General features: G+C 36.6%; 1 protein-coding gene across 1 annotated transcript in view; it reads left to right on the forward strand.

Moving 5' to 3' along the window:
• The window catches only part of EPS15L1 (epidermal growth factor receptor pathway substrate 15 like 1), a gene marked incomplete at its 5' end in the record, with an annotated part of 39,869 nt that overhangs the window by 2,367 nt on the left and 21,176 nt on the right, over positions 1–16,326 (forward strand). Inside the window, 15 exons of the mRNA XM_082495232.1 lie at positions 2,874–2,915; positions 3,140–3,229; positions 3,589–3,636; positions 4,284–4,379; positions 4,982–5,044; positions 5,981–6,106; positions 7,660–7,719; positions 8,059–8,295; positions 8,862–9,019; positions 9,480–9,636; positions 11,706–11,791; positions 12,185–12,257; positions 12,794–12,955; positions 13,801–13,998; positions 14,281–14,445. Of these exons, the coding sequence (XP_082351358.1) occupies positions 2,874–2,915; positions 3,140–3,229; positions 3,589–3,636; positions 4,284–4,379; positions 4,982–5,044; positions 5,981–6,106; positions 7,660–7,719; positions 8,059–8,295; positions 8,862–9,019; positions 9,480–9,636; positions 11,706–11,791; positions 12,185–12,257; positions 12,794–12,955; positions 13,801–13,998; positions 14,281–14,445 (1,761 nt within the window). The remainder of the gene's footprint in view (positions 1–2,873; positions 2,916–3,139; positions 3,230–3,588; positions 3,637–4,283; positions 4,380–4,981; positions 5,045–5,980; positions 6,107–7,659; positions 7,720–8,058; positions 8,296–8,861; positions 9,020–9,479; positions 9,637–11,705; positions 11,792–12,184; positions 12,258–12,793; positions 12,956–13,800; positions 13,999–14,280; positions 14,446–16,326) is intronic.

Here is a 16,326-nt window from a genome sequence, read left to right on the forward strand (position 1 = left end):
GCAAATAGAGTAAGGGCAAAGGTAATCTTTCTGGCCCAGCAGCAACCTTCTTTAGGCTCTCATCTTTGTGGAACATCTTGTTTTCTCCCCTTTCACAGTACTTACTTTCATCCATCATATGGTATGAGTGGCTGATTGTGAAACAGGAGGACACCAAGGAAAATAATTCACCTGATCCAGAGTTCTTTGTGGCCCTGAGATGACCTCAGGAAAGAGGGCTGCTAGGAACTGGCTTTATTAATTGTTTTGGTGGACGCAGCTTATGCCTGCCTTTTTCCAAGACCTGCGTTAAGGGATGTGGAGACGCATCCGTGTGCGTGTACCGCATACCACAAATGCAGTATACCAGATATGCTGTAAGAGTGCAAATTCGAGACCTGAACTTCAGATTTGTACAGGAAATCCACTTAGAGGTCGAACAACAAGGCACCAGAGTTCTGAAGTGTCTGTTTGGGAGATGGCGTAAAGTGTTGGACATAGGTGACGCTTTCGGGAATATGGAGTAGGCATAGAAATCAGAGGGTTGTTAATGTGTAAGTCAGACTGAACCACTGTGCACCAGGTTGTATGTATCCTTTGATATGTCATCAACTACAAACTCTTCAAAATATTTTTCATGTCAATGTTTGCCAGCACTGACACTGTCTTGTGTAGGTTCTTCATCAGCAGATGTCATCAAATTACAGAATCCTCTTGAATGATAGCGATGGAGTCGCATGCGGTGATGGGTGGATAGGCAGCTATGCTATTTTTATCACTTGAGCCCATTTTGTCTGGTCTGCTTCATCACAGAGATGCAGTCATTCAGGTAAATCGGTCAGAGAGGCTGCTTCTTTGTAAAATTCTGCAAGTAGAGAGCCGAGTGATGAAGTGCTTTCCAGCAGTACTTGGATGAATATATTGCTGTGGAAGAAACTTCACAGCATTTAAGCACATCACCCTGGATTCCTGCCACCTCTGTCAGGTAAGTCAGCTGCATGTCATGGCTGACAATATCAAATGAGGATGACAAGAATGTCTGGTGATGGGATGAGATCATGCAACACTGCTGCTGGAGTGGTTTGCTCTGTATCTTGGTATGAATCCAGTCTCTGCATGCTGTAGGATACTCGCCAAGTTAGTTAGAGGAGCTTGTAGTTGGTCTTTGGCTAGCTTCTCTGAGCTTTCTGATAAACGAGAGGTATATAGTTTGGTGGCAGTTGGCTAAAACATACTAGATTTTATTCTGAGTTGGACAGGCTATTTCCTACTTCCACCTTTTCTCTGAATGATGCGTTTCCTACTTTGGACAGGAACACGTTGCTTATCGATGCTGATTGTTTACAAGCCAGCAAAAAGATGAGTCAGATTTATGAGTTATGGTCGCAAGTTTCTTCTTCTGAACTCCTGTCCCAGCTTCTGGAAGAGCAAGAGCTTCTAGAGGGTACTGATTGCTGGAGAATGCTGCGGCTTGTTTTGTTGATGGTTGGTTATAAGTGAAGTACTTTTAAGATGCTTAGGAAACTCTTCTGAAAACGCATGATTTTTCTAGCCAAGTAGAACTACTGATCTTCAAAGAGTCAGCGTTTGCTTGCATTTGGTTAATAGGGTTTAGTTATTTTGGATAGCTCTTTGAATTAAGATTTGGCTTGTTTGTTGTAAACTTACAGGAAGATTCTCTTTGTGTAAAATAAAATTTCATGCTTTTCATTGGTCTCTTCTTTCATCATATTTCTGTCCCCCTTCCCCTCGGTGTAGGCAGAACATCCGCAAGTCCGTGTGGATGCCAAGGAAGAAGTTAGCGTTTGGGAGGTGACATACCAGTGATCAGAGTTAGTGCGAAATAATCATTCATCAGGTGTCTGACTTACGTCCTGTAGGTGGAGAGCAGTTGTCCAAGCCTGCTTTGGGGTTTCAACATCTCTGTCTCTTGCTCATTAAACTGTGTTTATTGGGTTGTTTTGTTGCTTGTTTTTTAAGGCCTTTGACTGCTCTAAGGGGTGACTTGTTTGAGACTGGATTGTGATGATTTTGCTGTTGGCATTGAGGCTGGAGAATGGTGCGGAGGTGTAACCTGCACATGGCTAGAACTTGGGTGGCAATTGTAGGAGGCAGGTGAGAAGATGGCTGTTGAGGCTTCTGCTTCTTTTGGTGTTTCAGTTCCCATTTGCTTGGAATGTCAGCAAGAGGGAAGAGGAATCTGCTTGTTTAGTGTACCAAAAGGACAGGGTCTACCTTTGTGCCTGCTGCTTTGGTGTAATGCAGTGATAACACCAAGCTGAAATCTTCAAACAACTTTGTCAGGGAATTGTGATGTTTGTTAATAAACTGAAACAGAGTAAAAAAAAAAAAAAAGAAAAAAAAAATAGAATGAATGTTTAAAGATCCTAGTCCTGAAAATACATAAACACAGGCATATTTTGATACCAGGGCTCTGTCTCTGTGTGTGTATATAATTGTCTGCTGAAAATATTCCATAAGTATATTTGCAGTGCAGGAAGTAGCCAAGTCAGTGTTACGTTGAAAACTCTGCCTTTGATATCAGTGGTTCTCAAACTGTGACCTGAAATACTTTGGCAAATAGTTCAAAGCTGTTCTACTTATTACCATAAAGTGTTTTTAATTAAAAGTGTGAGTGTAAGTATGAATGCTGGTGAATAAGAAGTTTTAAGAGATGACAGTAGTCTGTTGGCCGCAAATTTTGGGGGATCACTGTTATCCATACTTAGATTTCGGGTGTCTACTTTGGAACACAGCAAATTAACATACCGTTTTGTATTTTTGATGGAAGTAGTACACAACGTACTGTCAGCTTTTTTTCTGAGTCTGTAAAGGTGGGCTATCTGCAATTGCAGTTCATTCTTTGTTTTCTTAATGTCTCTTTTGTTTTTCAGTTTTCTACTGGGAATCCATTATACGAAACTTACTACAAACAGGTAGGTTCTTAAAAAAAAAATAAATTAAAAATAAAGTGCAATTTCCTCTTCCCCAAGACTTCCTTCTTTCCTTTCCCCATTGCAATGCTAAACTGTAAATTCTCTCTGCTCAGTGATAATGCATGCTTGTATAACTTCCTTTGACCTAGAGAAAAGAGACATTTCATTTATCTCTGCTTTTGTGACAGACATGCTTCAATTGAATGTGAATTTTTATCTTTCAGGTAGATCCAACATATACGGGGAGAGTTGGGGCAAGTGAAGCTGCGCTTTTTCTTAAAAAATCCGGTCTCTCTGATATTATCCTTGGAAAAGTAAGTTGAAGGAATTAGATAATGCAGTACTTATCTCTGCACTTGCTTAAGTGTAGCAAACATTGAGCAGAAGGGGTGTGCAAAAAGGAATTTGGTGGAATGCAAATCAGGTCCATGGAGCATTGGGTTAACCACAGATTGGTAATAGCTCCAAGGTATTGTTCTGAGTTTCATTGGAATCTAAAAGGAAAAATTGTCTTTTAGTAACATTTTTGTTGTTAACTTGAGAATTAAATAACATTGTATGTCATAATATGAAAGCTGCAACACAGAGTTCAAGCAGACGTACAATATGAACTGTTGAGGTGAGTTAAGTTTTATTTTAAAATCACAATGACTTTCATTTTATATCTCCACAGATATGGGATTTGGCTGACCCAGAGGGTAAAGGATATTTGGATAAACAGGTAAATGTAGATCTCTTATGTTACCTTACTCAGGTTAGCCTTGATTCGAGAAAACCCTGGTAGCTTTTTTTTTTTTTAAAAATTTGTTTACAAGATGACTTTTTTTCCTAGCATTGCTCATATCCAAGTATATTACTCAGTGAGGCTGCTGGAGAAGTTTGGATTAATTTTCTGTCTCTCTTGTTTTGTAAATAATCCGTGTGTGTGATATATAGATACATAGTCATTGAGTCTTTCACGATTACAAACTATGATTTTAAGATTTATTTTACAAGTCTGTCTTGCACGAAAAAATATAACTAGCATTACTAAAGATGGCTTGGAATATCAAAAAACAAGTTGTAGATATAGAGAATTTTTTTAAACACTATTAATTTTTAAGAAAAATTGTTGAGATCTACTTAATTAGGGGTGAGTCCTTCCTAAACTAGCTTTGAAGTTTTCTGCTTATTGTAAAGTTTTGCCTGAATCTTCTTTAAAAGCAGTGGAGTAGTTGTCACTATGCAGTTAACTGAATGGGGCCATACATCTGTTGTTTCCATACAGTACTGAGCTGCACATGTAGTGTTAGTAAAAATCATAAATGGGTTCTTGGAGACTTATTTAGACTGGTTGCCTTTATTAATAAAACCCACTATTGTTTGTAGGGTTTCTATGTCGCGTTGCGTCTTGTAGCTTGTGCACAGAATGGCCATGATGTTAACCTGAGCAGTCTGAACTTGACTGTGCCACCTCCTAAATTCGTAAGTAATATACACCTAGATGTATGTATGTGTTAGGTGAGAACTAAGGCTTCAGTTGAAACGCTGGAATAATCTTCTGTTTCATAAATGTCATGGTTCTGAGACTTCAGGCTGCTGTCAAACTGTTCCTTAAGTTGACTGCAGTTGTGGCTGCCATAGTCCTGCCTTCCTGAGTAATATGTACTAAAAACTGATGCAAGTTTAACTACGCTCAGCTTGTTCAAGAAGGTGATGTGGCTAGACTCTAAATTTATGAAAGAAGAAAAGAAAAAAGAATCTTTTTTGGGTAGGTCAACAGGAGTCTAGTAAAGGGCATGACTGCAGCTTTGCCAGCAGCAGCTGCTGTGGAACCTCCTTTAGCTTCTTAGTTCTGTGTTTGGGTACCTAATGCACCTGATTGCCTTATCGAAGTACTGTAATAGTATAAATCAGTATGACTTATTTTTTTATGTGGGCACATGTGCAGCTTTTTTTTTTTTTCAGTGTATTTAAGCTTCATATCTATAACCATCTCTTAAAGCAATTAGTAAGGATTAGAGACAGAAGTGTGTGTATTTTTTCATATATATATAGATATAAACAAAAAAATCTTTGATTTTTAGCATGACACTAGCAGTCCTTTGCTGATCACACCACCTTCAACAGAAGCTCACTGGGCTGTTAGGGTAAGTGTAAAAGACAACACATTCCATCCGTTCTTTAAAAGTAAATATTTTCCTTGTCTGTAATTTTCCCAGTGAGATAATTTTGAATCAAATATATTTCCCATTTCAGAAGTCCTCCCTTTCTGATGAGAGACTTGTGCACAATAGAGAATATTGAGCTGTAGTTTTATATTTGAAATAAGTATTAAACAAGCCTTTGACAGCCCCTGGTGTGATGTTTTTAAGACACAATGAATTTTAATCTTCTGCCTGGATTTCTTCCAGAATTCTAATAGTAGGCACTTTCATGTTTGTATAAAGGAACCCCACTGAGAACAGCAAAGCATTTCACCAAATCCGTCCTGAAGTATTCATTTAAAGCTTGAGTTCATATGTTCTAATTAGTATTCAGTGATACGCACAATATATATAATTGGAAAACAGCAACTTTTGATACATACAGGGGAATATTTGTATTTAGTTAATTTTCAAATTCAAACATTTTCCAAAAAGTATAAATTTAATAGAATAACTTCTAATGCTGATTATTTTCATTTTATTTTATTTTATTTTTTGTACTTGCATGTTGTACTTTAAAGTGGGAAGCAAATTATTTGGGAAGAATAGTTTTTAGTTTACAGAGTTTGTCAAAGTTTGTTTAAAATCTGGTCAGCAGTGTTTTAATCAGAATGCATTGTCCTTTTAGAACACTACAGAAATACATCTTGTATGCTGCATGTTAAAATCTCTCAGCTATCAACCTTAGCTTTGAAATTAAGCTCCGAAGTCTAGCTCCATGGGATTTACATTTAAATACATCATGGTGCCACTTGCAAGAAAGCTTGGAAATTTAGGATGAACACATTACTGACCAGTCTTAATTTCTTGCAAGATCTCATTTTCAACACTCACACAGGCACACTTTTTTACTTATTCAGGCTATTTCTTACCAACTAGGTGGAAGAAAAAGCAAAGTTTGATGGTATTTTTGAAAGCCTTTTGCCAGTAAATGGTTTACTTTCAGGAGACAAAGTAAAACCAGTACTGATGAATTCAAAGCTACCTCTTGATATCCTAGGAAGGGTAAGTATGCTGTTTACATTTAGCTATTCTCTATTTAGCTTCTCATAGTTGCAATGTTAAATATTTAAGTGTAACTTATCAACATAGATCAGGTTTTGGCTGAGATTTTACATCAAGTGCATGCTATAAAGCAAGAACATTAAGTAGGCTCTGGAGTCTTCCACTTAGAAGTAAGAATAATAGTAGTAATTTGGACCCTAGAGTAGATTGGCTTCATTATCTCTGTATTCATTTTAAGAGCTGGAAATTTTTATTTTGGTTGTTTAAAAACAAGAAAAAGCTCTCCTAAACCATACTAGCTTTTATAACATTATATCTCACTGTTTTGTCATTTTTAGAAGTGCGAGTTATTAGACGTACCATTAAATCTATCCACTGTTTGTACAAGAGAACACCTTAAAACATCCTCATTTATTGTAGCTGTCAAATTGTCAAGTATTTTTTCATGTATATTTATAAATACTTCTGAGATCTGAGTTTAGTGCATCCATTGCATATTTGCAAGGGAAGCAAACCTTAAAGTATTTTTCTGCTTCCATTGTATTATTTAATGTTTTGCATATTGATATGACTGAGAATGAATACATTCTTTGTAAGAGCTGTATCTGCGTTATAAATTTTCATCTCTTCAGTAATAACTGCCTCTTTCTCTGTTTTATCTACAAAATCTAAGTATGACTTGTTTTAATTCTGTACTATTGTGAAGTACTCAGTCTTGAAAGTCTCTGTATTTTATCTTGTTCTTGTCGCAATAGAAATTTAGGAAGCCTTTTCCTGTTCCAGAAAAGTTTGCGGACAAGATAGGGGCACGAGGAAATGGGCAAAGGACTAATCTAACTAGTTTGAATTTGTACAGGGGTCCAGTGGTAAAGCTGGGAGTAGAGTTCAGCTGATTGAGTCTCAGTCTTAGCATTCTGTCCACTACTGTACTGTCTCCGAGTCACACCGATGATTACACAGTGTTAGCTGATGGCTGAGTATTAGAGTACACAAAGTTTTGTATCCTTCTAAATCTCCTGCATGTTTCATTGACTGTCCTTGACCTAATAATGAACTAAAGTTGATAGATGCTTAAGTTCTCTCCTGTAGAAAATTTTGGGGGGTGGACACATCTTTTTCACTAAAAATGAAAACTGGAAATTTAGGAGCAAAATGTAAATTAGAAATGTATTGACTTTTCTAAAATAACTTCACTTATAAGACAAATTTGGTCAATCTGCTAGCACACACCCTCTGGACAGTTCTGAAAACCACCTCTGGATGTTTTTAGTCAGTTTGATGACTCCTTCATTGCAGCATGGGTAGAAAGATGAAAAATTTGCCTGTGTTGCATCCGGAATTTGTTAGAGCCAGTGTTGATTCACATTGCCAGAAAATTCTAATCCAGTCTGTTTGATCAGAGAATGTTTAGCTAGGTCTAACATAACTAGCATGATCTTCACAAAACTCTATTGGGAGTCTTTAGAGAGTGTACTTAATACGACGACAATAAACATCAAAAGCACAAAATGTAACTGTTCTCTAAATCATTATTTTTGTCATCATTGCTGTAGGTCTGGGATCTCAGTGATATTGATAAAGATGGTCACTTGGACAAGGACGAATTTGCTGTGGTAGGTTGCTTTGAATTCTCAATACACAGTGTGTCTGCTAGAGCAAATCGCTCATTTTTTTTCTCAAGAGCTTTGCAGCTTTCTCTGCTACAGTCAGTTATTCTGATCTAAATTGTTCACATGGAGCTATTAAATGATCTTTATTAAATCCATCTACTGACTCTTGCCTGTGTCATCAAGATTAAACATTTTGGAATTACATTCAAAATTATGTGCTCTGGTTTACATCTCTAATCTTACTGTCTTTGTTTTACTAATAAGTAAAAGACAGACACTGGAAAAATCTTGTCGCTTTTTCTTCTAATTGTTAATGTTATCTGACCTTTTTTGCCTTTGCAGGCAATGCATTTGGTTTATAGAGCTCTTGAGAAAGAGCCAGTTCCTTCACTATTGCCCCCTTCTCTCATACCACCTTCTAAAAGAAAGAAGACGACTGTCTTCCCTGGTGCAGTTCCTGTTCTCCCTGCAAGTCCTCCACCAAAAGATAGCCTGCGTTCTACCCCATCTCATGGTAGTGTCAACAGTCTGAACAGCACAGGGAGTTTGTCTCCCAAGCACAGCATCAAACAAGCACAGGTACAAATCTTATTTCTTTTTTCTTCTTTCTTTTCTTTCCTTTCCTTTTTTGTATCAGTAAACTGCAGGAAAAAATAAAACTGCGTTTTGATTTCTACCACTTGTAAACACTTTTCTGAAAATGTGTTTGTTGTTGGGTGATCTGAATGGAGGGAATGAAATTAGGATGGTAACACTTGGAAGAATGGAAGAAGAGCAGGTGAATTATAGTCAGAGTGACCATGAGGTAGCAAATCTTATGGGGAATGTTCACTTTTCATACTAAAGAAATTGTTAATCTGCCTTCTAATGCTCCTTTAGCATGAGGACTTACTATGCCTAGTTGGGTCTGTATTTCCAAAGAATGAATGCTTTTCAACTGATGAATAGCTGTTTATCAGTATTTAAAATTCAGATAAAAAGTATTAAGCTAAAACGTTCATGGGAAAAGAGGAAATACCTATTTACCAATCAGATTTGATTGTGCAAGATGTTCAGCGCATCCAACTTTGAATACTGTCATATATACTCAGCGTGTTGATAAAGACTGTTTATCTTCTTTTGAAATATAAAACTTTGTTTTACAGCCATCTGTGAATTGGGTAGTACCAATGTCTGAAAAAGCGCGATACGATGAAATTTTCCTAAAAACAGACACAGACATGGATGGTTTTGTGAGTGGCCAAGAAGTAAAGGACATTTTTATGCATTCAGGTCTGTCTCAGAATCTCCTAGCACATATATGGTAAGAATTCCGTAGTAGCTGTATTTTTGTAACTTGCTGATCTGGGAAGTCAGATTATCCAGCCAAAACTGTGATCCTAACATTAAAAAAAAAGAAACAAACAACCCCAAACCCAACCTCTTTTACTTGTTCTGTTGTCATACTACAATATGTGGGCTATATGGAAAAACAAGGGGGAAATAAATACTCACTTTGCTTTTCTAGGAGGGGGGTATAAGTCAGTCTGGGAATTGAGATTGTTTGTGAAAGTTGTAGTGCTCTAAATATTTATCAGAGTAACATCATTCTATTCAATTAAATGTCTAATAAAATACTGCTCTGTTTATGGAACTCTTTCACTAGAATAAGTAACTGGTGAAGCCAAATCAAAAGAAAATTACATGTATATGTATATTTCAGGCTTCTTGGTAGAAGAGAAATAAGCTTTTCTTGTTTATAAGCGTGGTTTATTTTTTACCAGGGCTTTGGCAGACACAAGACAGATGGGAAAGCTAAGCAAAGATCAGTTTGCACTAGCAATGTATCTCATTCAACAGAAGGTCAGTAAAGGGATTGATCCTCCACAAGTGTTGTCCCCAGATATGATCCCTCCCACAGAGAGGAACACTCCCATACAGGCAAGTCATTGATTATTTGTAGATAATGCTGAGCTTATGTGCTTTGAAAGTAACAAGCTTTGAGAATTAATTTTGTCATTCTTTTGTGTGTGTAATATTATGGCAAAGAATTGCCAATTCTTTTTATTTTTTTTTATCTTCTATTTCAAATGTTAAAGGATTTTGTCAACATACATAAATTTTTAACAACACAAAACCATCTAATCTTTTACTGAGCCCTGCTTTGTTCCTTTCCTCGATAGTGTGTTAGTGTATTTCTGGAACTTCTGTCCTGTCAATACATTCATCTTTTCTATAAATTATATAGTATTTTCCTTTACTTTTTTACTATCCCTAACCGGAAAGCTTTTGAGCCTCTAATTATATTATAATTGTGCTGTTGCTCTGGTCCTTTTAAGGTTTTTCCTATATCCTTTTTCTATAGACTCTGTCAGGTTACTTGACCCCTGTAGGAACTGAGATCTCAGCCCTAACAGAAATGCGTCGTGTGAGTAATTGTAACGTCCAAAAGAATGCAAATTTCTTTATGTACGCTTGTAACTTCAAAAATGTTTTTATTTCTACACCTTCTCTCATCTCTTTGCTCTTGTGTTCTGTGACATTTGCACTTGGCATGATGATAGTGTCACGGTAGTGTGAAGTTACCAGTATTGGCTGTTGACCTGGTGATATTGCTTCCTTCAACAATTTGAGATGCATTAGTCTGTCAGGAAGTTCTTTGACAGACAGCTTGGTGTTGCCATGTTAAAGTTACTCACGTACTAGCACTCTGAAGCTGCGGGCAATAAATATACCTTGGTGCAAGAGCTTTAAGCTTCTCACTGCTTTCGGTTCACTGTATCTTTTATTTTCATCTGCTGTGGTTTACCTGAATATAACATGAAATAAACTGTATGCTCCTGTGAACATAGCAGATTAGTTTGTTGTTCATGTGGAACAGTGAACTGTGTTATCCTAACCAATGCAGCAGCTCATTTCAACTTACTTCATAATCATATTTGATAACACCTTATTATGATCCTGCACAGCAGACAGTATAGGTCTCTCATCAAACCTGTGTCTAGTCTGAAAAGATAAAAGTGATATTAGAAGCTTTTGATTTGCTAGCTTGAAGAATTAGCCTGGATTGTTGTTGCTATTTATGACTACTTAATGGCATATTAACAAAAGAAATGCTCATCCAAAAATGAGGACTTAGTTAACTTATTTAAACTGGATATTCACCTATTATTTCTGTGAAAAATGTCGCATTTTACTATGATACATGTTTGTGGTTTGTTGGTTGGGTTGTTGGGTTTTCTTATATTGAATAAAGCCAAACTCTCTGCAGTTATCACAGCAATCTCAAAGTGAGCGAAGTAAGCAAACAGTACTCTCTTCTTTTTTAAAATGCTGTTTAAGAATGCTACGTCTCCTGATTTGTCATATTAGCAGTGAGTTCAGTGTTGCAGTTTTTGCTCAGTTGCAGTGACTTTTTTCAAAGAACTAGCAATCCTTTATATAATAATGACAAATTTTTACCAAATGCTGAGATCCTTTCTTAAGAACTTCTAATGACAATTGTCTTGCCTAAAAGGCAAAGGCTACCCTCTGCATCTTCCCTGACCTACACCTGAATGGCTGTAGAAATGACCTGCACTGCAGGAAATTGGGTATAATTGCAGAAATTGGCATTAATTTGTGGCAGGGCTCAAGATGACTGAAATTACAATCTGATTTCATTAAGTTCCCTGGAAGCTTTGCTATTGACTCTAGCAGAGCTGGGGTTTTAGTTTTTGAATTTTAATTCTACCGCTGCCTGTAGTTTATTTGTTGACATTGTGCATGGTTGTTAACTGCTGTGTATTTCGACTATCCCATCTGTTAAATGGGCATAGAGAAAATTCTCCTGTGTCACGGGCAGAATTGTGTGGCATGCTCAGTAGTTGTTGCATAATGATTTGATGTCTCACACAGAATTTTGCAAACGCATGTAATGAGGATTGTGTCCCACCTTTGTCCTCAGCCTTTGTAAAGAAAGATCTTCTGTTATGACTTGGCATTTTAATAGACTGTTTCATTCTTAACAGGATAGTTCAAGTTCCGTTGGATCAGGAGAATTTACAGGAGTGAAGGAACTGGATGATATTAGTCAAGAAATTGCACAGTTGCAGAGGTAATAGTTGTAGACTATTAACAAAATCTTGGAGTAGAACCAATTAGGTATATAGTACTGATGTGTCCATTACTTTTGCTTTCTTTTAGTCAGTTTATCATTACTTGTCACTGAAGTTAGTGGCAAATCTCTCACTGATACCCTACACTTATGTAAAGCTAGCCTGGGTTCTGCAAGGCGACTTCAGAAGACTGATTATGGAACAGATGGTATTTTTTGAAGAATAATTGATATATATACACCTTTACTCCTTTAAAGAATATATCAGAATATGGGCTGGCATTGTTGGCTGCATGGTGTTTCCAGAATTCCATGATTGATTTTTTGCATGTGTGCTTATGTGTGTTGTATTATTTAACTAGTCATGAATACATGTGCTTGTTTATCTTACAGAGAAAAATATTCGCTGGAGCAGGACATTAGAGAAAAGGAAGAATCAATCAGACAAAAAACCAATGAAGTTCAGGTAAAAATTCTGTTTATCATTATTAGTTTTCATTTTAATCTAAAATAATATACAGGGAATTAAACTTTCTTTCTTCTCTCTTTCCTTATGTTGCTTTTGGGCAAGTCTTTCCTCCTTTAATGGGATTTTCCTCTAACTTACAGAAAGATCTTTATTTTCCTGTTCTCCATCAGAAATGGTTTCTTCTGATGCTGGTTAATATAAATAGAAGATGATTCGTGAATGGTGTGAAATGTCTTTTTTTTAGTGCTTGACTAACACTGTAATTTAGGAAATCGTTCAAAGAGTATTGGTTTTAATAGTTAGGATAGTTCAATTAGATGTGCTCTGTGTCACAGTCTCTTTCCATCTTGCGGGCACTGATTTGTTTCCTGATGTCTCATACAAGTTCCTGCAGAAACAAAACATTCGCATGCAGGGAATACCCTATATGACATAGAAAATCTTCTGGAGCTTGCTAGCCTGTTTGTCTGTGGCTGATCATTCCTCTAAGACAACAGCTAAATGTAAGTTACAAACTGTGGAATTTTCCTCAGGAACTGCAAAACGATTTAGATAGAGAGACAAGTAACTTGCAAGAGCTAGAGGCTCAGAAACAAGATGCCCAAGACCGCCTGGATGAAATGGACCAGCAGAAAGCCAAACTGAAAGATATGCTGAATGATGTAAGGCAGAAATGCCAGGAAGAAACACAGGTGGTGAGTGTACGTTAATTCTGTACATGCTCAAGAGTACTGTGTCTTTTGTTGAAGGAAATTATATTTATTTAATGAATAAACTTGCTTTCTTTATTCATTTTTACCATAAACAGCAATTTCCACACAAATACAGAGGTCCAAGAAAGGATTTTGCTCACCTAAATACCTTTCATAACAATCATAAATCGGGGTTGACCCAGATGATCTCCGGGGGTCCCTTTCTACATAAATTGTTATTGTTCTGTGAATATATGAAACACTTACTCCACGTAGTAGGGGTAGTTGAGAAGCATTATTCCTGACCCATGAGACAGTCCATGGCCAATGGTGTGTTTGATCCCGGTGAACCGCGTCAGTATTCTGAGTTAAAAGTGAGGGCTCAGGGAGATACAATAGCCGTGTTGCTAGCATGTCATCTTCATGTAGAAACTTAGTCTATAAGGGCATGTAAGGAAGTGTATAAAGTTATGTCTGCACATGACTCTCCTATCAGAGTTAAAAATCAACTTCATAATACTTCATAATACAGAGTTAAAATTCAAATTCAAATGTTCGAATGGAAAAGGAGCCAAGTTCTGGAAACTACTAATAACGTTTATAATTAGTGTGGTATTTCTGTCATTTAAAATATTCATATTTCTAGGGTTTATTGAATGACCTATGTGCTTTTTTCAAGGATTTTGTGTAACATAAGAAGCATGCAGTTCTTCATGTTAAATTCTTAGTATCTTCCTTAGCAGTTGATAGGTTGCTTTAGAACTGTCTATTATTTACGGTAAGTTTACAATTTATTAAGTTACATTTCATTCAAATTTCACTCTAATTTTTGTAACATTTTGTTTCAGATTTCATCACTAAAAATGCAGATTCAATCTCAGGAATCAGATTTAAAATTACAGGAAGATGACCTTAATAGAGCAAAAGCAGAGCTTAATCGCCTGCAGCAAGAAGAGACTCAGCTAGAGCAGAGTATCCAGGCTGGAAAAGTGCAGCTTGAAACAATAATCAAATCTTTAAAATCAACACAAGAAGAAATAAACCAGGTATTCACTGCAGTTTATACAACTTCTTTTTTGCTTGTTGAAAGGCTGAGTTGAACGTCACCTAGAAAGATTATTTTTCAGAAGAGGAAAAAAAAAAATCGGTTCATGAAATAAATAAGCCTTTTTGGATGGTGCTTAGTAGGTTAATTCCCAGTTTGAGTCAGGAAAATTTCAGCTCTGGTGGGGGGAAAATGCAACTGTCTGGCAACCATGTTTAATGAGAATGCACGAATGACAGTGTTATTGAATGCGTAACATACTAAAGCATTTTTCACTGCTTAGGCAAGAAGTAAACTTTCTCAACTTCAAGAGAGTCATCAAGAAGTCAATAAGAGTATAGAAGAATATAACGAAGCTCTCAATGGGATTCACGGTGGTAGTCTGACAAATTTAGCAGACATAAGTGAAGGCCTTGGGCAGACGGAAAGAAGCAATTATGGAGCTATGGTAAAAAAAAATTACTGTTTAGTGTATTTTACAATAATTAGGTTTCTGACTTGCACCTAATCTGAAATAGTTAAGATGTTTGTTTAGTTGGCTTTTGGTATGTTAGCAAATCACGATCCCTGCAAGGTAACAATCTCCAGTGCAAGCAGGGCGGAGATTTTAATGCTGGTAGAAAAGCTAATTTTTAAGCTTTGGGTTAGGATTGTGCTAGGATTTTGTGCCAGTGTAAATGTAACAGTATGGACATGTAAGCAAACTGTAATTACGGAAACAAAAAGAAAAGGTCGTGTTAACCCTTGATTTGTAACCTGTCACGTCTTCAGTCTCAGGAAGTAGGTAGGACTTTCTTTCCAATTCAAGTGTTTTGTTTTTTTCTTGTAAGTTCTCTGGTTTACCAAGGTCACACCTTCTCTTGCTATAAGCTTCCCTTTAATCATGTATTTCTCTTATTTCCAAAAGAAGCTATACAAATTTCTGCCTCGCAGTGAGTTATGTTTATTACGTATCTCAGTAAAAACCATGTTCCCTTCCCAAAATACATCGGCAGCTCTCTTCTGCTTAAACAATTCCAGCATCATTTATCTCACTTATTATGTGGTGGTGGGTTGTTTGTTTTTTTTTATTTTATTCAATAGGTATTTTCCCCAATTCGTAAGATCTTTTAGGTTCTTAAAGATTTTTCTGGTCAATTTCTTTTGGGTATCTATTGTTGATTTTGATATTTAATAATACTCTAAATCACAAGATTTTTAAGCCTATTTCTTCGTTTTAAATATAGAAGTTACATACTTGCTTGATTCTGCTGGCACATCTACTTGGTGCTTCCTCATTAGGGAAACGTATTTTCCAGAATCCTTGTAAGCACAGTATTTGCTATGGGTTTAGTATGAAATTAAATATATGTCATATATACTGTATTAATAAATATTCAGAAAGTGTGCTACCTTTATGCCCTTTACACTTTTCTGTGCTTGCATGGCTTGCAAACTTTAATTTCCAGTGGAAACTTCCAGATGTTTCTCTTACTTCAAAATCTGAGAATCACTTACCAGAAGAAAACTCCGGTTCATAGTAAATTTTTTAAACCATTGTGCCTCTTTCCTGTTTCTTAATTCTTCCTTCCTCTTCCTCCTCTCCCCACCTCTCCCTGCTGTTCTGAGAAGTATTAATGAAGACTACTTCATTTGCATCTTGTAAAGGGATGACAGAAATCCCCTATCTCTCTTGTGTCGGAGGCAGTGTAAGTGGGTAGCTGTTACTAGGTAGCTCTTGCGTTGGCGTTGAATGGCTTTGATTGTCAATGGAGCTCTGTTGTACAGGCACTCTATGCACATACGGCGCTGTGGCAAGGTCAGAGACCCCAAACAGACAAGACAGGGGTATGAGATGCAAACGAATGCAATTAAAAGGTTTCGTAGCTTTAGTTTACTACTTGCTTGTGCAGGACTTTTTTGTAACTTGACAACACTATAGGTTGGACTCTACTAACAAACCTCTCAATGCTCAAAATGTTGGGGTGATGCTCTTCCTGCCATGTAGTGCTTTGTAATGTGAAATCAGTACTTGAAGCCTTAAGCTCAAGAATGAATTAACAAGAAGCAATCTTGAGTATGACTACTTAGTAGTAATTTCTTGTATTTGTAGTCCACAAGTGATTTGTGAATCCTTTTCTTTTAAATAACTGTCTTACCTGAAGCTGAGCTGTAAAATAACTGGGAGAGAAGAATTTTTGGATAGAGTGGTGGTCGGGGTTTTTGTTTGTTTTTGTTATTGATATATTCAGTTTTCAAATACTGAAATATGAGAAACAGTTCAACCTTTTATTGTTATCTGAATGTACTTTTGATGTACTGTGTAGCCTGAGGCTACATATTTCTTTCT

Source organism: Vanellus vanellus (genome assembly GCF_965231255.1).
Source record: "Vanellus vanellus genome assembly, chromosome: 25".
Classification (NCBI taxonomy): domain Eukaryota; kingdom Metazoa; phylum Chordata; class Aves; order Charadriiformes; family Charadriidae; genus Vanellus; species Vanellus vanellus.